At 35.1% G+C, this 26,141-nt stretch overlaps 5 protein-coding genes across 8 annotated transcripts in view; 2 read left to right on the top strand and 3 right to left on the bottom strand.

Annotated features, from left to right (window-relative positions):
- Dyrk2 (Dual-specificity tyrosine phosphorylation-regulated kinase 2) overlaps positions 1-1,952 on the bottom strand; it is a 158,269-nt gene extending 156,317 nt beyond the window's left edge. Inside the window, exon 1 of the mRNA XM_087355349.1 lies at positions 1,752-1,952. Coding sequence (XP_087211475.1) covers positions 1,752-1,952 — 201 coding nt within the window. The remainder of the gene's footprint in view (positions 1-1,751) is intronic.
- LOC110830900 (endoplasmic reticulum-Golgi intermediate compartment protein 3) lies at positions 1,866-14,310 on the top strand. Of its 2 annotated transcripts, none has more exons than XM_022066290.1 (11): positions 1,866-1,993; positions 4,392-4,550; positions 5,403-5,519; positions 5,798-5,829; positions 6,171-6,238; positions 6,633-6,798; positions 7,636-7,693; positions 8,304-8,432; positions 12,577-12,683; positions 12,868-12,962; positions 13,573-14,310. In XM_022066290.1, exons 1-11 carry the CDS (start codon positions 1,969-1,971, stop codon positions 13,706-13,708), a joined length of 1,092 nt encoding a protein of 363 aa, XP_021921982.1. In that variant the 5' UTR covers positions 1,866-1,968; the 3' UTR covers positions 13,709-14,310. The 2 variants fall into 2 exon arrangements, with proteins under 2 accessions (XP_021921982.1, XP_021921980.2); XM_022066288.2 differs by lacking the exon at positions 1,866-1,993 and adding an exon at positions 3,514-3,720.
- On the bottom strand, positions 9,424-11,018 carry LOC110830902 (reactive oxygen species modulator 1). The gene is made up of 3 exons (XM_022066294.2): positions 10,845-11,018; positions 9,822-9,962; positions 9,424-9,742 (listed from the first exon to the last, which is right to left on the bottom strand). The coding sequence occupies exons 2-3, from the start codon at positions 9,947-9,949 to the stop codon at positions 9,634-9,636; spliced, it is 237 nt and encodes a 78-aa protein (XP_021921986.1). The 5' UTR covers positions 9,950-9,962; positions 10,845-11,018; the 3' UTR covers positions 9,424-9,633.
- Positions 13,503-19,000, bottom strand: mTerf3 (mitochondrial transcription termination factor 3). The gene is made up of 5 exons (XM_022066291.2): positions 18,248-19,000; positions 17,587-17,769; positions 17,038-17,161; positions 16,108-16,198; positions 13,503-15,044 (listed from the first exon to the last, which is right to left on the bottom strand). Exons 1-5 carry the CDS (start codon positions 18,685-18,687, stop codon positions 14,767-14,769), a joined length of 1,116 nt encoding a protein of 371 aa, XP_021921983.1. The 5' UTR covers positions 18,688-19,000; the 3' UTR covers positions 13,503-14,766.
- Positions 19,001-19,343: 343 nt separating this feature from the next.
- LOC110830897 (cardioacceleratory peptide receptor) overlaps positions 19,344-26,141 on the top strand; it is a 103,797-nt gene continuing 96,999 nt past the window's right edge. For 2 of the 3 annotated variants that reach the window (XM_022066282.2, XM_087355353.1), the window contains exon 1: positions 19,345-19,680. The gene's annotated coding sequence lies outside the window, so the exon portion shown is untranslated. Of the gene's footprint in view, positions 19,681-26,141 lie in introns of all 3 variants that reach the window. The other variant, XM_087355356.1, reaches the window with a different exon arrangement.

The raw sequence follows: 26,141 nt of genomic DNA, 5'->3' as shown, positions 1-26,141 counted from the left end.
TTTTATGATGTGTAGGAACAGAAATGCCTTTCTTTCCGTGATCTGTATCAATATTTACTCACATATCCTAGAATCCTTTCCTCTAGAGAGCTTCAAGGGGTTCTGTCAACGTTTCTCTTCGATATTTTTGAAGCTAGTATGATGTGTAGGTCTGTCTGGGTGAACTGATGTATGAGATGGAAACACGAGGGCGGAAAAAAACGTTATTTCTGATTTTCTTAAGGATGGAAGTAACATCGACTCGGGTTTGGTAAAAGACCTGTAGGCCTAGGTTTTAAGTTTTGAAACGTTATGTCTCTGTCTCACATTTTAAATTCAGACGCAAACTTGTGTTACCTCCGAAACGTCAGACTGTTGCATGAGTTTGATGATCATTATAATGAAAAATCGAGAGTCCATGGGTGTTCAGTCACAGATGCTTCTTCAGTAGGCCATGCGTGTTTTTGGATACTACAGAAAAAAACATAGCAATATGGACGTTTTATCCTGTCAGGCGTTCTGGAAATTGAAGTTCTTTAGTGACATGGAAAACCCTGAACTGTGATCGAAACGCTACCACCACCTCCAACCCCCGGCCTCATTCCATAACGGGGAGACAGCTCAATTCCGTGAGCTATGATGGCTTAGAATTGGAAATGTAAAAGGGATGCAACGTGTTTTCTGACAGTGTTATGGCTAGCCTCGTTTTCCACCAAATGTGCACCGATATGTATCGTTTAAACGATTTGTGACGTAGTAAAGAAGATGTATGAGGCGTGATGCATGTGATACTTTTTAATGCGATTGATCTGTTTTGGTCCTGCTGAAGTAGCCTACAGTTTTTCATGAATAAGACTCATATACATATTAAACATTAAGAGGATTGAGATGGTTAAAGAAAGTGTTTAACTTATATTTCATAAACTTACTGCAAAGAACGCATTAAATATGAAGAGTATTCGTCATATTGTGTAGAATTGATTAATAGGACACACAGACATAATCGTAGTATTCCATTCCTGTTTGCATTTATCAATGTCGATATTAGTTTACGCCTACTCTAATCTATCTGCTTCTGAAGAAGGACTCTGCTCTATGAAGTTAGGTAGGGAATCTCTTAATGTAAAGTTATCTGAAGCCAATTTAATTCTTGCAATTGTTTCATTATTTGTATTCCGTCTATATACACAGACTGTTAATACATCACTTCCATTTTTTAACATTAAATATTTCGTATGTAGTAATTATTTTAAGTATTTATTATGGCGGTTTAATTTATTGACTGAAATAAAATCACTTCTATTTTAGTATTTTGTTAATATTTATTCACTGTAAACTCAATAAACTCAATTCTTTGGCTTATATTATTGCTATTAATCACGGCATTAAAATTAATATTATTAATAATATTAGGTTCAAGAAAACCGACAACTACTTAACTAAATGCATATATCAAAGTTCTTCCCGAAAACCTGTCAGTTGTTCTTTTATGAAACGGAAAGGTTCAATATTGTGTTCACCGAGAATTTGTCACTGGAACTTATCCTCAGCTAGATAAATGCAGTCAACACTCTCTTACACGTTTTCTTTAATGTCCGTTTTAATATTATCCTGTAGTCTACGTTTTGTTCTTCAAAGCTGTACTTTATTCTAAAAGTTTCCAACAAAAATTTGGTGTGCATTTATCAGGTCTCCTCCATCGTAATCTCCCTGTTTTGAACGCCTTCACGTTTGGTGACGATCAGTCTATTTTAAAAATTATCGGAACTTACCGAAACGCCGTCATTGGACCTCTCAATCTTCCTCAGCTGAACCTCTCGCCTCTTCACTTCACGGGACGTTATCCTGGGAAGTGATACCTCCGCCACCGAGTACAATGACACCATATCATCTTCAACATCACGCCCAGGATCGCGATGATGATGTAACTGAGATGGTCTTCTATGGAACAGAAGCGGGGTGTAGCTAGCCATAACCAATCCTCAGGCGATGGATTTTTACGTGATACTTCAAGGTGAGATCGAAGAGTAATGTAGCTTGAAGTTACAAACGTGCAATGTTCATATTATTGGTGTTTGTATGTTGTAGGCCTGCCGTACGTTACCATAGAAATATGTCACTTAACTTTCGATTACGATGACGTTTGTCGAACTGCGCACTCCCTAGTTTACAAATGTCCTCCGATGTATTATGGCTAAACTAATCAGGAATAGTCTTGTTTATGAGATTACGTACCTAAATATTAATCGTTGTTAACTGCAGACAACACGTGTTACTGTGTAGTGAGATATAATCATCGCGTACCGAAAGCAAAAACCCCATCGATACGATTGTTAACACTAGGCCAAAATTCGTCTTGTGTATTAGAAATGACTGGTTTGATATTGGCATCGTGTAATATATGCAACACACTAAAGAAAAGGACAGCGGATGCTGGATGAGGTCCAGGACTGAAGACGGTATTGTCGCCCTCCCTAGTAGCACAGCCATGCGCTATCGGGAGACTCATTCCCACCTCATCCCTTGCTTGTTGCACTCTAGCGTTAGCTCTACGTGCAAGACAGAGGGATGCCAGAACTTCTCTGTAACCATGGCAACAAGCTAGAAAGCGCAGAAAATTCGAAGATGTCTGCGTAGTAGATTTTGCCCCCATTCACGAACAACCTCGTACCTACTTGCGCTGGGATTGGTCGGTCTCGTCATGATAATGCCCGGATAAAAAGTCAGTTAACTTTTTGTTTTGTACTTTCGTGTAGAGTAATCCTGTGCCAGACCGGCTTCCGGTGTTTTACAGGACAAACGCCAAGGTCTTTCAAATTTGAGTTGACTTTCGTAGTAAACGGTGCTACAGTATTTTGGATCGTTGCGTCTTACATTCCTTGAAATTTCAGTCCTGGAGATAGTAGCAGTATGTTGGTTGGTGATCCAAGCCTGCTCCTGTATTTTTATGTATCGGAATTGCCTTTTGTCTTCATATTTTTGCCATAGTTTGCTTTATACATGTGCATATATCTCAGACAGACAACATTGATGAAAGAATTAGAAAAGTTTCCGATGGAAGCGTGTGGAAAGTAAACGACAGTTTTTAAATGTCTTCTATAAAATGCTGTTGTTGACTGTTTACTGTCCCGTCACGTTATCACTTATTCTGTTAATGTTTCTGAGTAACTGGCAATTGTTGGCAGCTTGTATTAGTCTTCATTAACAATGATGTACTTCTTAGTGTTAAACCAATGGTGTTGTTATTTGGGTTTGTATGTTCATATAATGCATGTTGAACTTGTTTTCACCTAAAATTCCTCACATGTACTTTTCCTTGAGGGCTAATCAGTCTCTCCCAGGGCCGTTGTTGCATGGACCCTAATTTTGGGAAGCGAGACTGAAAATATATGCAAAAAGTGCGCCGTTGATTTGACCATCCGAAATAAAATTAACCTGCTTTTTCCTTTTATGTGAATATCATGCAATTAAATTATCTTTCCAGTAGTTGGCAATGTACTGTTGAAGGAAATTATTTGTTTCAGATATTGGCAAGAGAAAAATTGACTGTGCGTGATGCGTTTCAGACGTGCCAGGTAGTTTTTGACGTGTGTGAAGGCTGTCTAGTGTGTATTCTGTTGGTTTTGTATTATTTTATTTCTGTTATGAGTTCTAGTGATATTCTTGTTAGGTTACGTTATTTGGATGCATATCCAAAAACCTTGGAAGATTTTAGAATCAAAACTTATGGAGGAGCAGCAGGTAAACAAACGAACACATTGTCAACACAGCATTTCACAAGTATTTTATACCTGGCATTTATGCTGAGACTGGTGGAAGGTGTAGATGAATCTACCTTTACAAGTATCTGAAATAATTTTATAAAGAATAAGAATATCGGGCCACAGGAATATGCAGATCAATTGTAATCGAATCCTTATTTCAGTATAAGAATACAGTTCATTTGTTAGTAGTCCGAATATCTGTATTTAGTAAAGAGGGACATGGTTTAAAGTGCAGAATATGATTATCCTAGAAGCTGCGTTATATTGTTATTCAGTACTTGTTTTTTAGTTTTGTTTAGGTCAGCATACCTTGGCTTGTTTGACATAGCATAGCGTAGCATACTTTGGTTTTATGTTAGGATAATTAACTTATGGGGAAGGATGAGTTGCTATATCATATTTTGAATTATTTTCATATTATGTATTGTATTAGACCAACATTTTATGGATATCTTATCTCGTAAAGAGTATGTAGAAACAATAAAAGTTACACATCTGGAAAGCGACAGGTAAAGTTACATGTTTCCTCACATTTTCCAGAGGACAATGTGTCTGTTGTTTTGTTCCTTAAAAAATAAGTTATCAGTTGATTATTGTTCTGTTCTGTTTAAAAAGTTGGAAATAATTTGTCCCTTTATTATTTTACAGTGACAGTAGTGAGTTGCTGTGTGATAGCATTGCTTGTATTTTTTGAAATTCGGGACTACTGGACACCTACAGTATCAGAAGAACTGTTTGTGGACACATCAAGAGGACCAAAGCTAAGGATAAATGTAGACTTTGTTATACCAGCAATTTCTTGTGAATGTAAGCTTTGTTTTTTGTTGTTATATTACATAAGACCTCATACCTTCTTAATTAAGCATGTTGTACCTTTATGACATATATGTAATAGTTATATTATGTGATTCAAAAATAAAACATCAACATGTACTGGGGCAGTATTTCTCAATCTTTCTGATACTGTGGACCCCTTCCAAAAGTGATCTCATACATTTTTATTAAATGGAATGCAGAGTAACTAAAATACAGATAGTTTTATTTGTTATGATTTTTACTCAAGTTTGGAAGTAAAAAGTATGATGAAAACAAGCTTAAAACGTACATCAGTAGAGCATAAAACATAAAAGAGTAGAATCTGCTCACCTTGTAGGCACAACTTGCAGATGCCCAGATAAGAAACATTGTACTGGGAACTGGTTCATTTTTAGGGCAGTAATTTCCTGTACTGGTTTCTTTCACCTGAATAGTCTGGTCTCTACTATAAATGTCTCCATTCAAACGCACTTGTTTGTACATGATGGTACATATCCAATTGTTCCAGCCTCAGTTAAGCCTTAGGATAGGGTCTGTTGTGAACATGGTAGTGAATGTGTGGATTTCGTAAACCACGATGAATTTCTTTACCAGCTGAATGACTGTTAGCTTCTCAAGAACTACTTTGTAGGTGGCTGTCATCTGGGTTGTTGTGCCATATAGTCTGGTAAACTTCACCAACTTCTATGAGGCTACATGGCACAACAACCCAGAAGACAACCATCTTCAGACTCACTGCTGTGAAAACCTCAAAGTCACTAAGAAGAAAGAAAGCTGGTTGATTTGCATTTTGAACTTGCCTGTTACGGTTCTGTTGGTAAAGACTAACTTTATATATTGCAGTTCTGGTACTGGATGCAATGGATACATCAGGAGAACAACATTTGAAAATTGAACACAACATTTACAAACGTAGATTGAACCTGGATGGAAAACCAATTGAAGACCCAAAGAAAGAAGGTAATTCTACTTGTCATTGTCAATATTTATCAGGATATAGCATAGAACTAGTTAAAAGCAGCCAAGATAGTAAGTATTTAGTTTTGTTTATTAAGGATTATGCTTTCAACTAGATTGCATTCCAAGCGTAACAGTTATGAGATATGCTGTAAGGTGATGAAATCCCTTTAGTAAGATGAAGTTGGATAAATTAGTAAAGGTTCACTTCACTCCTGTATTTTGTTATAAGTGCATAAAATAATATGTTTCTGAATGTACTTGTTAATTTCATATTTCAGAAATTGGAGCAGGAGGAACAGATATGTTAAAAGTAAGTATCATATAAAGATGAAGCCTAAAAGTTAATTTTGAGGTTAAGATTTTTCATTCTACAAACATTGACATTTGATGTAGTGATATTAAAGTTATCAGAATCAGTCACTATGTCATTCCACTATTACTGCTGTGTGACCCAACTGTGGAAAATTTCTTTACATGAATCAAAAAGTTTAAATTTTCTTTTTGGCAACTGGTATTTGAAATTTTCTTCCTCACCTCCAAAATAAAACTATATAATCCATACAACTTTTTTAATGCTGATTAAAAGATTGTTCACTGTAGAACTTTTGTTGCTACTTACATTACTACCATTTGTTTATATTCCCTTTCTAGCCAGAAAAAAATACAACTGAAGAAAAAAAGTGTGGAAGTTGTTACGGTGCTGACACTGCAGATTATCCGTATGTATATTACAATACAGATCTTCTACAGTTAAGAATAGAGCAAATGACTGGGTAACAATGAAGTCAGAAATGGGTTGAATTTTGTATTATGGGAAATAATCCATAAATCTAAGACATATTGTACATATGCCTTTGCAGTGCTTGTGTTTTCTTGGCTTTCTTGCTGTATTCTAGCACATTAAACAATTATCTGTGTTAATTAAATGCATGGAACGTAATCCTTGAGAAATTATTATTTATCCAATCAAGAAATTTCTTGCATGGTACCTAGGTGTTTCATAAGAGCCTGTTAAATGAATTGAATTATTAATTATTAATAGTAGTCCATCTTTGTTTTTCATTGTAAAGTATAATTCTGATATGTGTTGTAATTTTTATGATATTTTTCCAGGTGTTGTGATACTTGTGAAGCCGTGAAAGAAGCTTATAGAAGAAAGAAATGGGCATTTCCAGATCTGGATACAGTTATTCAGTGCCATTCAGAGCATTATTCAGAGAAGTTAAAGAATGCCTTTTCAGAAGCTTGTCAAATATATGGTTATATGGAAGTAAACCGAGTAAGTTGCAGTTTGGTATAACGTTTTATAATGATGAAATAAACGATGTAAATGATGTCAGATAACAAAATTTGTTGCTTCTAAATTCCATGTCTGTAGTTATTTTCTTACATAAATTTGTTTACATTTTCATGGATTCACAAATAAAATGATCACTCCGTATGTTTTAGAATTATATTTCTAGTTTTTAATAAGGGAGTAATATATGTAAGACATATTGATTTCCTCAGCTGTACAGTATTTACTGAATCTAATAACAGACACTAGATGCCGGGATAGCTCAGTCAGTATAGTGACTGGCTACGGGCTGGATGACCGGGATTCGATCCCTGTCAGAGGCAGAGGATTTTTCCTCTAGCCTGTGTACAGACCGGCTCTGGGGCCCACCCAGCCTCCTGTCCAATGGATACCGGGATCCTTTCCCAGCGGTAAAGCATGGCCGAGGCGTGATGCTGACCACTCACCCCCATCTAGTGCCGAGGTCAAGAAAGAGTAGGAGCTAACCTCCGCTCCCCCCAAACGACCTACATGGCGTGTAGCGGGACAGAAAAAAATAACAGACACTGAAACATATTTTTAGGAAAGTTTCTACACAATGTTTAACTAAGGTTCTGTTTGGAACGTCTTCCTACTAGCACATGAGTAGGCTACTTTATTTTGAAAGAGCCTTCTGCCAGTAATGTGTTTATTTGAATACTGCACACCCTTCAGTAAGATATGCAATCCAATTCCAATAATATTTCATGGTACACTGAAATGTGTTGTAATGACATTCTGTTGCATCACGATGTTGTAAGTAACATAATGTACTAAGAGATCTGTATTTGTAATCTGTAGGTTGGTGGAAGTTTTCACATTGCCCCTGGACAGAGCTTCTCCATAAATCATGTACATAGTAAGTATTTTCATTATGTTTGCAGGGGGTGCAAAATATGTAGTCCTTTCTGTCTATTCAGAAATTAAATAAATATTCCTTACAAGTTGTATTTTGTTGACAAAGAGTAATGAAAGCTAGTTGTTAACTTGTGAAAAATTACAAGATTATTCCTTATAAGTTTGCATAGTAGTCATGTTGATATTGTTTAAAGCACAGAAGATGTTAAATATAAAATTTGCAGAAATTGTCACCAAACTTCAAATTAAAAGCCTGTGTTGAATGGCACTTGACCTGTGCCCCCTAAATATTTGAGAAGTGTTTAGTAGACTATAAAATTGCAAGTTTTTTTATATGGTTACCATAAATGTTTAGAAGTTGCTGTTAGAGACTTGGTGTTTTAAACATAGAATTGTATGTATTATATGTAGAATCAAAAAAATGTTTTCGGGAAAGTGCATCATCTTTCTTTGTTTCTGATGTTTCTTGTCATTACAGATCTCGGAGGTCACGCGAAATTCTTTAAAATTATATGGTAGAAAGATCCTGTTGAATAATAGAGGTGATTGGCTAGTCTGTTCATAAATAGCCCATTTCAAGCTACAAACTAATTCTAATTCTAATTTTGCAGTTCATGATGTACAACCGTTTTCCTCTACAAGCTTCAACACATCACATCGCATCAGGCACCTCTCATTTGGTAAAAATATTCCAGGAAAGACAAATCCAATTGATGGAACTGACGTCATCACACATGAAGGTAAGGCTCTTTCTGAATACCGCATAACTCCATCATTATGGTAGAGGTGACCTTGATACTTCTGTATTTCTGTACCTGTCAGGTTTCAGATCATTTTGTGGAAGAAAATTTGGTACCCTTGTTTATTCTTTTAGTTCGCTAAATTTTTTGTCATATTATAAACTGCTGTTCAGATCACACTTAAATTTACGTAGTTCATGATTCATGTACTTGTTGTGCCTCTTATTTTTGGAATTCATCCCATGGATATGTCGTCATAGCCTCAGTCAGAACTGTGTTGGCAATGTTGTTCTGGGTTGTGAAGTTGTATGAACTCATAGGACTTCAGCCATGAAGATGGAAACAGTGCATTTTCACTTTGTAAATATATTTTGTTTGTAATTAGTGTATTTTGTGATGCACTTCGTTCCATAATAAACCCTCTTATTTGAAGCCATTCATACTGTGAAAAAGTTAGATGTTTTAAGAAGAAATAAACCACTGAGGCAGGCCATTTTGTGTTGCCTGTTGTAAGGAACCTCTTTCAGTTATTTGTTTTTCATCAATGGCATTCGGAATCCAAAAACGGAAGATGGCTTTCTCTACTGGATTAGTTCAGTGTATAGAATAACTGGCTACAGGATGGATGATCACAGTTTGATTCCTGGCAGAATTTTTCTGTTCATCACTGCATCCAGACAGGCTCTGGGGCCCACTTATCCTTTGCAATGTATAAAGAATGTTAGCCAAATGATTACATATATAGTATTGTTGAAGACACTGATTGGATTAGATAAGTAAAATCACCATTTTAAAATTTACATTTGCTTGGTATTAGTTTATGTTAAAAAAGTCTTTACATTACTAGCAGACTCTTTTAAACTCAGCATTTCAAATCTAATCTATGTCTGTATGAGATTTGAGGTTTCCATGATGAAAGTTTAGATTGTGATCTTGTTATGTTTGCTGTGAAATTGTCACACAAAAGGACTGCATGAATAAAATTATAACACATAATGAAGGGTTATTTACTAACAAAAACCATTACATAACACATGGAATATGCAAATAATCAATGATTTTCTGTTCTGGTCATTCTCTGTCTTTACAGTTTGTAAACCACTTGCACACAACTTAATATGTAGGTTATGTGATTTGCTGCACAAAATATCTTGGAACTCTTGTCACTCACTATGACTATTGTAACAATATTTTATCACACTCAACACCTGATGCCTGTTCCAATTGCCATAAATGTTCCGAAGGTTCCTCCACCTTGAAGCATCATCTTTCCCACACTGTTCACTAATTCTCTTCCACGGAGTCCATACCTGGTAAAATAGGAAGTAATATAAGGTTTCAAAGCACAGCACGTTACAGTCTTTTAAAGCAGTATAAATTCTCATATACCTGAGTGCTGAGAATCCTCCAAAAAGAGCACCAGATGCCATGCCAACACAGAAGCCTATTGTGAACCCCATCTTCATGCGATCCCAACAGCTTGGGCCAGAATGGTATGATCCAACAGGAACAGGCATTATACAAAACTTGCTACAAAACAAATGGAGGGTATATTTTTACTATGCATCTTCTGATACATAAATTAACAGAAAAAACAATATACTTTCTGTGCCTCTCACACTTAAAAATGTGTCTGGTAACTGATATGTTTCTAGGCCATCCACTGTTTCTTCAGATTCACAATTTTAATACATTAATCTTTTATTTGTATTCTTCATTATACAAATTATATTAATCAAATTAAAGAATTATTACCACATGAATTTCTTTCACATCAGTAACTGTAGGAAACCTCTAGACTTAAAAGCTGAGACCTAGCCTATGCCATGAATGTCCCTGTACTCACAGATTAACTGATATTATTTTGTAACATGGGTTAAGAGTGTTTACATTCAGACTCTGCAGGAGAAGTATCCCCATAGATACATAAACACTCATACAACTACAAGCCCTGAAGATGAGAGCAGAATGTTTCTTAGGACCGTTAGTATCTACCTACAAGTCATGTGGCATTACAACCCAAAGACTAACATTGACAAATAGCAGTCAGTTAATGTTATAAAGGGAAATCACTTAAGTATTATGGGCAGTGTAAGCGATGATTGGCCGATAAGACTTAAATGCATTCAGTCGTCGTTAAAGTTTAAAATTCTATAAAGCGAAAATGTCACTTTCCTCATAATAGTTGGCATATCCCATACATCATTACGTTGACAGAAATCTTGGTAAATTATACTGAAATAACATTAATATAATTACAGTATGTTAATAATTAGGAAATTGTATTGCCAAGTTTGCATTTTCAACAGCAGTAGGGTATCACGAGGTTAGTACAATTTGGTTTTAAAGATGTGCCTGATATAACCGTACTTAAAATATTGTACTGAACAAATACATATAGTTTATACGAACCTGTAATATTATTACGTAAACTGTATATATGTTTGTTTGAAATGTCTTCCCAGATATGCAGATTAGGTGATAAATATTGGACACAACCAATTCCGAAACTATAAATCCGCCATGTTTATCTCTTTGTTCAACTATAGATATGAACGATTTGACTCGAGAATCTCGACTCTCGAAACCTGTTTCGTACGGAACGCATGCGCACTGTATGTCTAGTTTCGTAGTACTTGTGAACTGTCACGTCATTCTTTTTCGGAGTGTGGTATAGGTTTTGTGTGTTACAGAAATGTCGTCAGCCTAGGCCTACTGTAATGCTGTGGCCAGCCCCGATGTTGGAAAGAAATACTGGCACAGTTAACAGGAAGTAGGAAGGTTTAGAAGAATTTAAAATGGAATGCAGTGACATTTTACTACATATTAGTATTATATCTTGTAATTATGTTAGCAATTACATGATGCAGAGTCCTTTTTGAGAAGCTAATAGTCACCCAGTCAGAAGGTTCATTACCATTTTCACAAGGATGTGCCACCCGTCACACCTGAGCAGCCACATGAATCCAATACATATATTCCACGGACCCATATGATAGATGACAATAGGATGTGGTAAATTGACAGTGGAACCACGGTTCCGGAGACTCTGACGTAAATACGTCTTTGTATTTAAATTATATTTAGGCAATAATTACAATGAAAGGAAATTTATATATTAGCTTTATTCTAAATATTCCCTTTATACATGCTTTACAATTGAGTAAATAGTTTGATTAAGACATTGCTTATTTAACTTGAATTAGTTACGCTTAAGATGGGTCTGTGGTAGCTGAAATATGTTATAAAATTTGTGCACTAGAGTATCAACATTTCGTGCAAACACCATATCTATACAAGATTCTGATCTAGTAGTACTACATTGAGGATTTGACATCAACATTAAGCCAAACGTTTCCTCCATAAATGTGACAAAACTGTGACTCGGCGCCGGATCTTACACATCATCGTAACTAACGCTGTTTTTGCCGAATGACCCTTCCATATAGACGTATTTACGTCAAAAGAAGAGAAGCCTAATTCTCTTAAACGAGTTCACAAATGCAGATGAAAACAGTAAATGTGATGAACAATAATAATAAATAGGAATCCCTTACCTCAAACTTTGTTCAATTGTAAGAGACCACGATGTCCACCGGCAATGATGAATTTAATCAAAACTAAAATGGAGAGTGTGGAGGGCAGTATCACAGATTTCTTAATAATTCTTATATAAGATAAGTACTTGTGATATTCTAAAACGTTTTTACCAGCACAAAATTACTCTACGACGCACTTCTTCTACAAGCGATTCACAGCTCAGCTCTTTCCGCAATAATGAAAGCGGATTGTTGACGGCAGTAAAAAAACAAACAATGCCGAGTAAACAGATGACATAACATTAGTTTCTTAAGTAAAGGAGTAAAGCATTGTTATGCACGCAGGAGTTCATATAAAAGCTGGTATGGATCTTACATATCTTCGTAATGCTGTTTTTGACGAATGACCCTTCCGTATAGACGTATTTACGTCAAAAGTCATAACAATAATACATTACATATTATAAAGTATAATTCATACTATTATATAAATTTCACATAATACAAACAATACATTTGGAACTTGGTTGAATTAACTGCTGCTGTTTTTAATGTGGGGAGAACTGAATTCATCCTTGCTAAAAATTACAATTATTTTATTTTAGGTGCAACAATGTTTCAGTATTATGTCAAGATAGTGCCAACAACATATGTTCGAAAAGATGGCGCAGTGTGGCAGACCAATCAGTTTTCCGTTACAAGACATCAAAAGGTACGGTAATGACCCAGTTTATTTTCAACAACTTCTGACCAGCTTTGAACCTGTGATGCCAAACACTTTGGTTCAAGACGCTGTCCAGAACATCTCCAGCATTTCTGTTATTGATTTTCCTCATCTGCTGTTAGAATTTACCACTGACAGATGATGATTGTAAATGTCTTCTTCTGCACTTCAGGTTGTATCCATCAGCAGCGGAGAGTCTGGAATGCCTGGTATATTTTTTAGTTATGAACTTGCTCCAATGATGGTAAAATATACAGAAAGGGAAAAGTAAGTACTATTTCTTCATTGTTGATGAAATTATACCGTAAGTTTTTGCATTACTACACCCAGCATACCTGTATTACATCCATGCATCGTACCCATGCTCTTGAATTAAATTTTAAATATCAAATACCTATGAAAAGCCATGCACGATATTTTTTTAAAAATATTTTTAGTGAAAAATGAAATGCAAAAATTAAATTAAAGTAGCACTAACAACTGCTGATACATTATGCACAGCATTTTATGCTACCGAAATCATAGCGTTTCGTATAACGTGTAGTTTCTTAGTACAGAACTGTAATAAAGAAGATGTGCATGGTATTTGCATAAATATGGCAAAATCACTGAATTACTTCAACATCATGACTAGATGTACATAATTCATAGACATTATGAATAAAAATATTTCTGAAATACTTTAATTGCTAATTTGATAAAGTCTTAAATGGAAAAAAATTTGACTCCGATTGGTCTAGGACTCGAGAAGAGGCATAATTAAATAAATAAGAGTACTGAATAAGGCAAACTGAATAAGCATTCCCATAAGATTCATGTCTTTTATAGATACTGGTAATATATTAAATATTTTAATGATTATATTCTTACATTTCAGATCTTTTGGACATTGCGCTACTAACATCTGTGCTATTATTGGAGGCATATTTACAGTTGCTGGAATTATAGATTCTTTGCTGTATCACTCGGTTAAAGCGATACAGAAAAAAATTGAGCTAGGTAAGGTAAATTAATATAAGGTCATTTTAATATGTCGGCTGCAGTAATCTCCATGCAATGAACCAAATGAAAAGGTACAAATATTGAACTGGAAACTGAAAATTTACAAAGTCTCCACTTGCCACTTGGAGGATTTATCTCTTGCATTTATTGGACAGTATCCATTCTCAGCAGTATTCATGTAGGGCAGTTCATGGGCTTGTCAATTTTGTTATATATGTATCTTCGTTATAACTTTTGAACCTTTTAATTGACCTCAAGAAAATTTGTGTGAAGTTGAAGTAAACATTTGCATCTTTGAATATGTAATCTTAAATCTTTTTTAATTAAAGTTTAGATAGATTGTTAAAATTTTATCAAAAATTGGAAAACATGTTGATTGTAAAGATATCTGTTGTTTTATTTCATGATGATGACTGGTAACTAATGTGACAATGCACCTGAGATTTCGAAATTCTGAAAAACTGTAAACCTCCACAAATTTTGTAAGGAAAATTTCTAAAAAATGTCAACATAGTAAAGGCACAAGGTTTTCAGGTTATATTTATGAATTTGTTCTTATTTGTTGTTGCAAAGGTATAATAATTGATATTTAATAAAAATGTCTTTTATTAAATGATCTTTTATTTGTGTGAGTAGCTTAAGTATTCAAGATGACGTACTTAAAGGACAGATTTTGTATTCAGATAGTGATATTTAACAAGGATTTTCAGCAGAATAGATATTGATCAGATGTCATGGCAACCAGAATTCATAAATGAAATTCTGTATTTACCTCAAAGAAAACAAATTGTTACCATTAAAAAGATCGATCAGCAACGCTGTTTAATGTCTCAAAAAGAAAATTATATTATGTTAAAATTGTCCAATCTAAATGAGAATTTAAATGGCTTAACATTTTTGTAATACACCGTCACATTCCGTTATTACAAATTTACCAATATGGACATTTTTGATAAGACAATATTTCCTTTCAACAGGTTAATTTCTTTATTTATATAAGTTTGCTATGCGAATGCAAGCTCCAGAGTTCTGTCAGATTTTTTAAAATGAAATTCATATTATTTCATGTTTAAATTGATTTGAGAAATATGTTGAATGCTTCAACCGATGACTTGGCTACAGCCTGACAAAATTCAGAATCTGTGCCAGAAACAATAGCTTTAGGTGAAATGTAGCCTTCTAATTTAGGATTATACTGTGCCCGACCCAAAAGCTCCAAGAATAGATGGCGTTGTTTAACACGAAACGTTCTACTCTTGAGAATTTCTGGAAAATCAACAATCTGTTGATGAGTCAACTTCATGACATTGTGCACATAATCAAACACCACCAGCAGCGGCTTGTTACCTGAAATAGAAAAGGATACAGTATTAACATTTTCCAAGCACTGTGTGCAAATTAAAATTATTTTATAGGTGCAAAGGACAGTATGACATGTACTATATAGGTTACCGCTCATAGTCTGTTGTAACCCTCCGAATCCAGGATATTTTTAAAATATGGGTATTTGCTGTGTTGGTAATACAAAGGAATTACTATATTTACAAAACAGTGTGTTTATATTTATGTTAACAGGAACAATTAATTTATACATCCTTTCATCAAAATTTACTATGGTAATCCCCCCCCCCCCCAATTTTTTTTTTATTATAAACATCTGAAACGGTCCTAGTAGCTAAATTCAAAGTTGTTGGAAACGTATCCAGTTATGATTTTCCTGACCTCTGCTGCATTCACTGAAGTCATAAAATATGCAATGATGTCACATGAAGATACAAATTCAAATGCAAAGTGATTAAAAATTGATTTTTTTAATTGTATCTGCATACAAACATCACTGTGTATTTCCATCACATTCTTTATTCAAGTGCCCCATGTTCTAGTCTTGCGATGACAAAAGGGAGAGTATGTGAAATCAATGTTTTGATTAAAATTTTTAAAACAGTTGTGCGGATCTTACTATTGTGACCATCACCGTTAACAACTAGTATCAGAACCTGAAGGATTAACACAATAATAAAGCCTGCCATTACATATGATCCGATGCCAGTTCACATCCTCTCAACCTGTAAGATACATTGTCACTTATTAAAAGGCTTCTGTACCAAAATTCTGTATGCATTTTGTCTTCCTCCATATGATTAAACTGCACATCCACAACCTTCTGAATGATTACCATAATGAGCTGTCAAAATAATATTTTCCTTGTTATTCAGTGTCCTCCATTCCCCACGTATCACCTGAGCAATTGAGTGTTTAACACTCGCAGTTTATGTTCATCCCTCGTATTAAGACACCATGTGTCACGGCTGTACAAAATTCTACAGTATTTTAAGTTTTAATAAAGCCTTTTTGTTCCAAGTAATTTTACAAGCATTTTCACTCACAGAAATGAGAATTAATAACTTACTTTTCAACCATAATTTTGGCTGTCTTAGCAGCAAACTTCGCATTTCATCATCACTGAAACCCATTTCTTCTTTCAGTGAAAATGTATTTCTCTGAAATATAAAGCACACTACACTTTAAAGTGGCTACTTGTATGAAATACTGATTTTACATATAATTCTTCTAACATAAACATTACATAAATACTTCAACTCCTAGGTAACAGTGAATGGGTTCATTTAGTTCATTTAGTACTAAGTACAAGTTTTGTTGACATACTTTAGCAAAGTGTATTTTTCAGTAATCTCTATATTCACTAGTAATAATAATAATTTATTTACATTCCATGGATCCATAAGACAGTCAGATGACAATAGGATGTGGAAAAAGTCATAATAATAAAAATAATAATACAATACATATTATAAAGTACAATTCATACTATTATATAAATTTCACATAATACAAAACAAAGTATTCACCTAGAGAAATGATAAGCTACAAATAGATCTACCCATTACACACAAGAAAAATTTATCACTTATTTGTAAACAACATAAATTCATTGACAGAGTAAAAGGAGTGTGTAATTAAGTATCTTTTTAATGCTGGTTTAAATTGTGCCTTTTTGTTTACAAGACTTGTGAGATTTGATGGTAGACTGTTGAAAATTTTAATCCCTGCATAATATGCACTCTTCTGAAAACATGAGAGGTTGGCAATTAGTCTATGAAGCTGATTTTTATTCCTTGTGTTGACAGGGTGTACAGCAGAATTAGTTTGAAAGAGTTCTTGGTTATTTACAATAAAGTTCATTAATGAGAATATGTATTCACATGGAAGAGGTAAGATCTCTAATCTCTTAAATAGACTTCTACATGAATTCCTAGGTTTTACACCAGCCAATAATCTAATAATTTTCTTTTGTAACTTTTACAGACAATGAAATTACCTTAATGTGAGTCATATCGTATGTGACAAGTTTTGGTTTTCCTACTGCCAGGCTCCGGACTTCATCACCATTTAACTTGAAAGTCTTCTGAAAATGACCTAATCTTTGATCTATGTTCTCAGCGCTACCAACAGAAAGGAAAGAAAGCATGCTTATTTACAGCATGTTTTTCTGACCAAGATTCATTCAAGTAAAATGCTGCACATATAAATGAATCAAGAACTATGAATAGTAAGCAGAAAGTACAACACATGAATTAAGAAAATACCTAGAAATACAGTACAGTTACATATAGGTACTGCATTCTAAAGTTATGAAAAGATACAAAATGTAGCTCCAACTACATAGTGATTTAATCTCATTTTATGTTATAACATTTTATTGGGCAATCAGCCATGTCAGTGTTGAGTCAAAGGCATTTGACTCAACAATCTTATTTTAGTTTAACTCATTCACATTTTTATAACATCCATGTAATAAGCCTTAAATGGACAATTGAATTTCAAGCCTCGTATTATTCTATTACAGGAAACAAAATTTGTAATGTACCTGAACGATAACCAATGTGGATTTTTTCGTACTACCCTCGTTATCATTTCTGCTGAAAATTTCTTTGACTGGAGGTAGTTAACACGAACTTGGAGATTATCCAATTCATCTTTAAATATCCATGGATTTTTTGTTATGAAATCTCCCAGTTCATCTGCTGGAACTCCCAAATCATGTAAAAACCTGAAAAAGGGACAGACTTTATAAGTAAAACTACTGGGCTCAGTATAGATTCCCCATCATCCTAATAACAGACCCACACAGTGGTTCAAACCATATTGAACTGTAGGTCCACTCTGTCAGTTATCATCTTTATAAAAATAAATACCCTTCAAGGGGTAAACAGACCACCTAATGGGCACCCCTCTGAAATGGATTGTAGATGTGCCTGGAATAGTGCCTCCACCAAATAAATGTATGCTCCACTAGGAAACTCCAGTCAGCCATATGAATTAGACAGGCCATCATGCCATTTCAAAGGCTAAGCAATGATACTTTCATGCAGAATGGGCATGAGAATGTTGAGACCTGAATATCTTTGGCATGTACAAGACTAGCATACTTTTATTCCATTTCAGAATCCAGCAGCTCCATTGAACAGAATAATGGAACCAATCAAAATTACTTCCTTCAATGCATGATTTTGCATTACTGTAATTACCTAATATGCTCTTTCATGTTTTGGTTGAAGTCCATTTGTAGGATAAATTCTGGGACACCTTTCCTTCTTTCAAGTCTATGTAGATTGACACCAAGTTTAATTAGTTCTTGGAGCACTGGAGAGTTGTTAATGTAAGCAGCAAAGTTGAAAGAAGGTCGAATGTATGGTGAAAATGTAGATATATCTTCAGTACATGGTTCTATTACTGATGTGTCCTTTCTATCTGCATCAACATTCAGTTCCAGGTTCATGCACTCAGCATTTTCATCTTCCAATGAGGGTACTTGGTTTGAACGCTCTGAAATTTCATTTTGCATCTGATCAGACACACACTTACTGTTCAACCTGCAATGTGTATTTTCAAGCTTTGTGACAGAGAATGTTCGGCACATTTTCACAGTATTTATTACAATATTTCGGAAAACTGTGATTGCCTGCATGTTGTACGAGCTGTCTAAAAATGTGTAATTTCAGTACAAAAAGTTGATCACAAGACCACTATGTACTGAGATCATTCCAGTAATATAGGTTAGGATGTTGACTTCATTGAAACTTCACCTAATGACATATCTGAACATCCTGGTTTACTGAACATCTATAGGAAACATCACTCATAAAGAACATTCGTTTTGAAACAGCAGTAACTTATAATCCTTTTCGACTACCCTACGAAAATGAACCCACTAAGTTGCCGACACATAACCTCCAAAACGCAAGGACTGTATATGGTTTCTGAAAATGGATAACAGATGTCCGTCTCCTGCTGTATACTCGGTCTTCCGAGTTATCAATACCAACTCTTTGACAAAAAAGCAAGCAAAATTAAAATACTTTGGAGAAACAGAAAGTAAATGCACACGATATAACGAAATTAAGAGTGATTAAAATTCGACCAATTCTTGGTGCCATACAGTTCAGATTTCTTGTCTTTAAAGCGCTTAATAATTTATACTTTCAATCAAATATAAATTGTCTTTTCAAAACAGTGAGGATAAGAGAGGTGGGCAATTATAGAATGACAGATACATTAAAATTATGTTTTGTAAACCACAAAGAAAAAATTGAATAAAAATGTAGCTTCGAGTACCAAGGAGCACAGTATTGCTTCAACCATGGTGTACACAAATACACGTGGTTTGCTGGTGCTATCACTGTATTTTTTTTTGTCACGTGACGTTAAAGAATTAGTACCTGAGATTATGTGAGTCAGTTGATTTCCGGTTGTACAGTAGGAAGTGAATGCTGTGTAACAGTTTTGGCGTTGTGTGGTAATAAGGCACAGGAAGATATTCAGACTTATTAAGGAGGAAGTAAGGATGTGGAAGTTTGAAGGTTACACTGACAACGTGGTCGATCTGCTTAATATCAACATAGGCGATTCAGAAGACATGGAAATCATTCATCCCCTACCCGAGAGTGACCGAATTACATAGGTAAGTACGTAAATAACTGCATAGATGGGTAAATAAAAGTGATATCATATTCTTGCTGATCAACCTAAAACGCAAGAAAAATCTGTTGGTTTATTCCCTGATAGACTTGTAAAGGAAAAAACTGCCCTGTACTGAAATAAGAGTAAGGTAATGCAGTATGATACAAAATGTATGTTAGAACTGAAGTATAAACAAGCAAACAGATGGAAAGATAATATCAAAATGTTTCTCATAGAAATAGGGGGAAAGGTTTGGGACTCACTTGTTCGGCCCAGAGTAATAACTAGAGGTGCGATGTAAAGAGGGTGGTGAACCCTCGTGTTTCACAAAGTCTTGATCAGATGAGTGATTTTCAAGTTTCAAGGAAGAATGCAACACTTGGGTAGTCACTTAGTTGTCGAACAAGACATGACATTGCACTTGATTCTACATTGTGTTGGAAATGAGTTGTGCATCGGTGTTATAAGAATATAATTTGTTAATTAGTACGTAATACATTGTTCTTGCAAGATTTCTCATTGTTGGTCGTCCCATGTTATGTGATGTAAACAGTGTTGAAGTGGGCTACGTGGCGCAACTGACCGAGTGTCGGAAGTATTAACTACCCAGGGGGGAAGGGCGAGAAGGGGAAATTGGAAGGTTAGGCTGTACGCTCACCGATTAGTCATCATCATAGTTCGCATTATCGTTTATCGTACGTAAGTTATAGCCTACACGTCATTGAGACCGGGTTGTTTATTAACAATGTCTTGATTTCTGTTATAATCTTAACATTTGATTTATATTTTTCAATCTGACACATGAATTTAATGTCACCAGTTGTAATTTTATGAACCTTGTTTAAAATCAATAATAGATTTTGATTTTGTATTTCTGTATGTCTGTTGCTCTAAATATATTTTAACAATTGAGTTTCAATGACGATTGTGTCTTGAAGATCTAGTTCATGACACACAACACACACATTTTACAAGCGGCGTACGTACGTTGAGAGATAGGACAGGATTTACACAGTAGTGAAGCATTCAGAGGCAGAGTAAGAAGAAGTACTGAAAGCTCAGAAACAGTTTTCGTTCCCTACTGTGAAAGTTTTATGTCCCTGACTCGATGCTGGTAAATTAGTAATCGTATTTCATTTGAAGCCTCTAAAAACACAAAGTGTCGCTAGCGAAGTTTTGTTCGTTCGTTCGCAATGAGACCGAAATTAAGTTCTGTTTGGGTATGAGGCAGTTTGAAATGGACATCACTCTTCTTCATCTTATTCAATGCCCCCTCCCCCCTCTTTTCCCCTTCCAGTGGCAGTAAAAGACGGATCATTGGATTCCACAATTGAAGAACATCAGTGTTACTGACTTCTCGGCTCCTTCCTAAGTCTGCTGGTGGAAATTCCAACAGACACGATGCAAAGAATGAAGACGGGAAGTCTTTGTTGTAACTCCTCTATTTTAATGAACATAATACTCTGTTTGATTTCAGCAATTTACATCCTCGTGATATTATCTCCGAAACTACTGAGTGTTATTAGACTACGTTTGGAATTAGGGAGTCTACTGAAATCTGTTGGGCAAGTCTATAATTTTTGTTTTTTATAGGTCCAAAATATTCGGAAGATCAAATCGTACTATCAGTCGTCTCCAAAAAATGTTATCGCTCAAAATAAACAATAAGAACACCATCACGATCTGTTTTTTTTTTGAAGTGTTTCGATGTGTTTAATGATTACAAATATAAAGTCGTAAAGAAGTTGATTCCACGTAGTGTGAAGTCTGCAGTTCGATTTTTTAGTAACAATAAACATACAACAATGGATATGATTGTGAAGTGAATGAACAGAATAGGTCGGCCTTTATGAAGTACTTCCAAGGCTACGAATTTTGGTTTATGAGGAAGTTTTATGGCACTATTGTAGGCTGATGTTGAGAATGGAGGTACTTAGTTACAGCTGTCTTCTGGGTTGTAGCGCTGTGTAGTCTGGTAGACGTTTACCAACGTTTCAGTGGTCTTGCTGCCTCAATTATCAGGGCTATCCTACAACCCCGAAGATATTCGTTATCACACATGACCTCCAAACCCTTCTTACATAGTTTTAGCCTATTCATAGTTCGGAGTCCTTCGAATATACGAGGGGATGGATTATCCTTACCTGAAGACATAGAACGGAATTCTTAAAAAAATAATTCAGAACTTTGTTCTGAGTCTTTGTTTGCTGGAGGCATCGTAGATTTGTTTTCTGCCTATAGAATTCACAACCTTTGGCACTGTTACAGCCCATGGAAATTTCACAATTAAGGGAAGATCCCATAGTTTGGTGTTCGAACATACCCGTAATTTTGAACAGCCATATGACTATATGACTATAATTTTACTATGTCATGTAAATTGCTGGTACGCGTAGTAACACAAGAGAAGCATGCTTCTGTGATTTGTGTTTCCACTTTCTTCTTGTTCGTTCCTATGAGGAGGAGAATAATCACACAGGAATGACCATTAAGGATTCCATTATGTCATAAGTGTAATTTAATGACGCATAATCTTAACCAATAGACTATATTGTTCTAAGACATTCATAATTAATTAATAAGGCTTGAATGACTGATAAGAGAAGAAGGAATAATACAGTTTCTTAAGCGAGCTTAATTTGAAATCTGAATTAAAGCATTTTACGTAAAATAGGGCTGCAGTTTCTCCACCTCCAAATTATAACGTACGACGTAACAACATTGAACGTTGTAAAAAAGGTCCTTTTTCATACCTAAATATAACCGAACCAGTTAAAATAAACTTTAGTTGTGCTCTTAACATAGCAACAGATTCGATGTATTATGTTACTTTTACAGTGGAATGGAGCCCCTTTAACCAGAAGTTAAATCGATGCCATAACTTTTGCATAAGAGGTCATTTGGTGAGAGAGAGAGTGGTTATGGTATAAACAATCAAAATTGTTCTTATTTAATTTTGTAGTTCCGATACTTCTAGTAAATAATCTTATAGGGTTTAAAATTGTAATATCTGGGAAGTATAGCAAAATTAATCCAAGTTATGTTATTATTATATTTTCGAGCCAAAACACAAGCGAATTATCTCACGTGGCAAGCGAGGTATCGATATAACAAATTCTGATGTCATGCTGGCTAAGTTATTCTTGATTTTAAAGCAGACACAAAGTATTAGACCGTTTAGTGCAACATACAGAAATACACAATCGATAATTATTCATTCATATTTTGCAGTTCTCTTGCGGTTTGTATTAAAAACGAGAAACCTGTGGACTGTGAAATCCTCTGTCTGATTGCCTACGTAACCTTAACTTTCCGAATCAGTCGGTATTAAATATTTTAATTGATTGGGGTTTTCGATTTTGCCGTGACGTCTGAAGGCAAGACAGAGGCTACGCGTCCTACGGCGCCCACACGTGCCGGCAATAATTTTAATAAATAATTAGCTAATCAGTGAGGCAGTCACTCATAGGTACACACCCGTCCATAAGTTAAGTTCTTTCCGAAAAATAGTTCTGAATTGTAGGTGTGTATTAATTCAAAAGCCTCATGTATGGAAACATATGCTAGGGAACTTCTTCGGGATTTGAGTAAGATTTTTACATCTGTATAATAACCCAGTCTGCAGTCTTAATAGATGTAAGCCTTAATGAAATGGGATTTACATTTATATGAGATTCTCGTAGATTTGGTTCCCGTGCCTAAACATTTGCGCTACCGAATTCGAAATACAACAGAAAATGAGGCTATGAAGCAGAACAGGTACTGTATAAATCCTTAATGCGGTCTGATTCAGTGACGTCACGCTGTGAACGAGATAATATAAGTAAACGAAAATGGAGTAATTCAAGTGGACAATTTTTGAACATTCAAATTCATTTTCTAATAATGGACACATCGTATAGAATTCTTGGAGTATCTGAGAAGGCTTTTGCTTTTACGAATCTAAGTTTAGTTCAGTCATCCAGGGAGTCGGGAGTGTATTTTTATGACTCCGTGTAGACTTATAGGCAGATATCAGTTTTTTCTCGTCACTTTTATTAGTTTCTGAAGTAGCGTTCATATCGAATTTGTGTTTTTTGTTCTACTTTGAAAGAGATCAGACGACAGAGTAAAATTGCAGCTCTTTTTCTGAAAGGGATCGACATAATCCATTTTTTTTGTAGCCGAATTCCTTCTTTTACAGGAAAAAGAAGTCAAACATTCGGCTTGTCAGGTCATAACCGCTAAGACGAAATTTTTTGTAAACGGAATATATTAATAGTGATGTTATTGATTTTTATGCTGTCGGAATTATCACTTTAGGGTCTGTGATTCTGATACGCTTCTTTTAGTCACTGCAATTTTCGAGTTACCATGGCAACTTCTCGTATGAGTGAAGTTGAAATGGCCGGAGAAATGATGTAGAATTTGTCTCTCAGTGTGTTTGCGGTAATAGAAGAAGACGTTCTGGCAGAACTTTGACGCCTACTTCTCTTGAATGCTTCAGAATAGAGTACAAGCAGACTAAAATTTTTGGAATGACGATATGTTACAAATAGGAAACTTTTGTAAATACTAAATTTTAGAAGTCTCACAGAGTTCTTTTCTTCTAATTAATTTCGCTAATAATTTATACGTTTATTTTAATTTGTTATTATAGTGTCTATTAGATTTATTAATAGCGTATTATTTTTGTATTCGAGTTTATTTTACGTTGCAATCGGGATTAAATGCTGTAATGATACTTCTCAGATTATATAATTGACAACTTGAAAATATTATTGTCTGTTTTGGGTGCTACGTGAAAGGTTTTTTTTTACCATCAGTGTGTCGTAATATTAATGGAAAATATCTTTATCATATATTGAATTTGTAAGCGTTTTTAGATTGTTTGATTCACGAGTAAAAGGAAAGGAATTAGATTATAATAAAAAATGTGAAAACGTGCCAGATGAAAATACGAAGTGCGTGAACATAAAACACATGAATACTGATGAATTAAATTAAGCAAATTACATTGACTATAGACTGAGCTTGGATAATTGCATGAGCAAAGCAGAAGGAGGAAACGAAAGCTGGAAAATGACAAACCAAGTCATGATTTGTTTCTATAGACCAGTCTGTGTAAGAGGTACGACTTCAATTAATATAATTGGAGAAGAACAGCAAGGATAGACCATTACATTAAATATAATTGATGAATGATAAGGATAGACCATTAAATTATACGATTCTCACGTGGAAGATAAAATATTAAGTTACGCTTAGAGAAAGACGAAGCGTTTTTAATTATAAAAATGCTATAACATTTTTCGTTCTCAACGCTTAATAAATTGTGCTCCTGTTAACATTACTTTTAGCAGTACAGACGACATTTATTTTGAGCTTGATTTCTTTAACGAATTAAATACGACGACCAATTCCTTCGGTTTTACGTTGCCAAGTCGGGGTATGGTGGATTGACTCCCACCCCAATACTTACACGGAACGAGTATCAGGAGATTGTTTTGTCTGGAAACGTTGAGAAAGCACTTGACTGTGACCTTTATTGTATTCGAGTATTTAAAATAAAAAAATATATAAAATTGGATCTGCTGCATGGCGTCTGATTGGTTCCTCCTGTGATCATCTAAAGGTTTTAGATCAGGCATGTAAAACTCGCGGGACGCGGTATTTTTTGATTTTCATGGGACCCTACTCATTTCTCGAATTATACACGATTTGCGGTCCCGCATGTTTTAGTTTTAATAAATTATGTGTTTCATATGCACGTTAAGTAGTTGCCTGTGTACGGCTGTTTTAAATTTCAGTTAAATAAAGTGGAGAGGTGCTTCAGTGAAATTTATATTTGTGTGTGCGTGTGGGAAAATTGAGGAACGAAAGGATTCAGTGTTGAATTAGAAGAAATAGTTGGTTATGAGTTTCCGCACCCACGTGATGGTTTTCGTAAGATTTGCCTCTTTTCAAACGACTCTTGGTAGACAATACATTAATGCATTAGTGTTCTTGACGGAATGGGTTAACTAATGAGATTCTCCGAATAAGGAACAGATTTTTTTATATTCCAGTGATTTAGAAAACATTAATTATATGTTGTTTATTTCGAAATAAATACGCTCGATGTACAGAAACGTTGCCAGTTTTGGACAAAGGTAACGCTGTGGGCGTGAAACCCCGGAGTTTGACTCCACTTTACTTTGAAAGTCAACCGGAGGATATTTGTGTCTTGTCATTGTCATGGCAGCGGGAAAATTTGAAAATATCTTTAGTCTCAGGGCTTACTGAAGTGTGAAAATAAAAACAGCACAATTAGGACGTTGAAAGGAAGGCGTCCTCGTTAGATGGACGGCTTTATGTGACAGTTCTTTGCTGCCGGATGTGTATATTGTCCCCTTTATCGTCGTCTTCCAATACCACGTTCGTCGTCTTTCTTCTTCCCCCCCCCCCCCCCCCAACGTTTACTCACAGTTGACAGAAATGCTA

This window comes from Zootermopsis nevadensis, unplaced genomic scaffold (genome assembly GCF_977971745.1).
Source record: "Zootermopsis nevadensis isolate Lab colony 2312 unplaced genomic scaffold, Znev_1.0 Znev_ptg000024l, whole genome shotgun sequence".
In the NCBI taxonomy this organism is placed as follows: domain Eukaryota; kingdom Metazoa; phylum Arthropoda; class Insecta; order Blattodea; family Termopsidae; genus Zootermopsis; species Zootermopsis nevadensis.
Note: the sequence above shows the minus strand (reverse complement) of the source record. Positions and strands in the feature narration are given on the sequence as shown.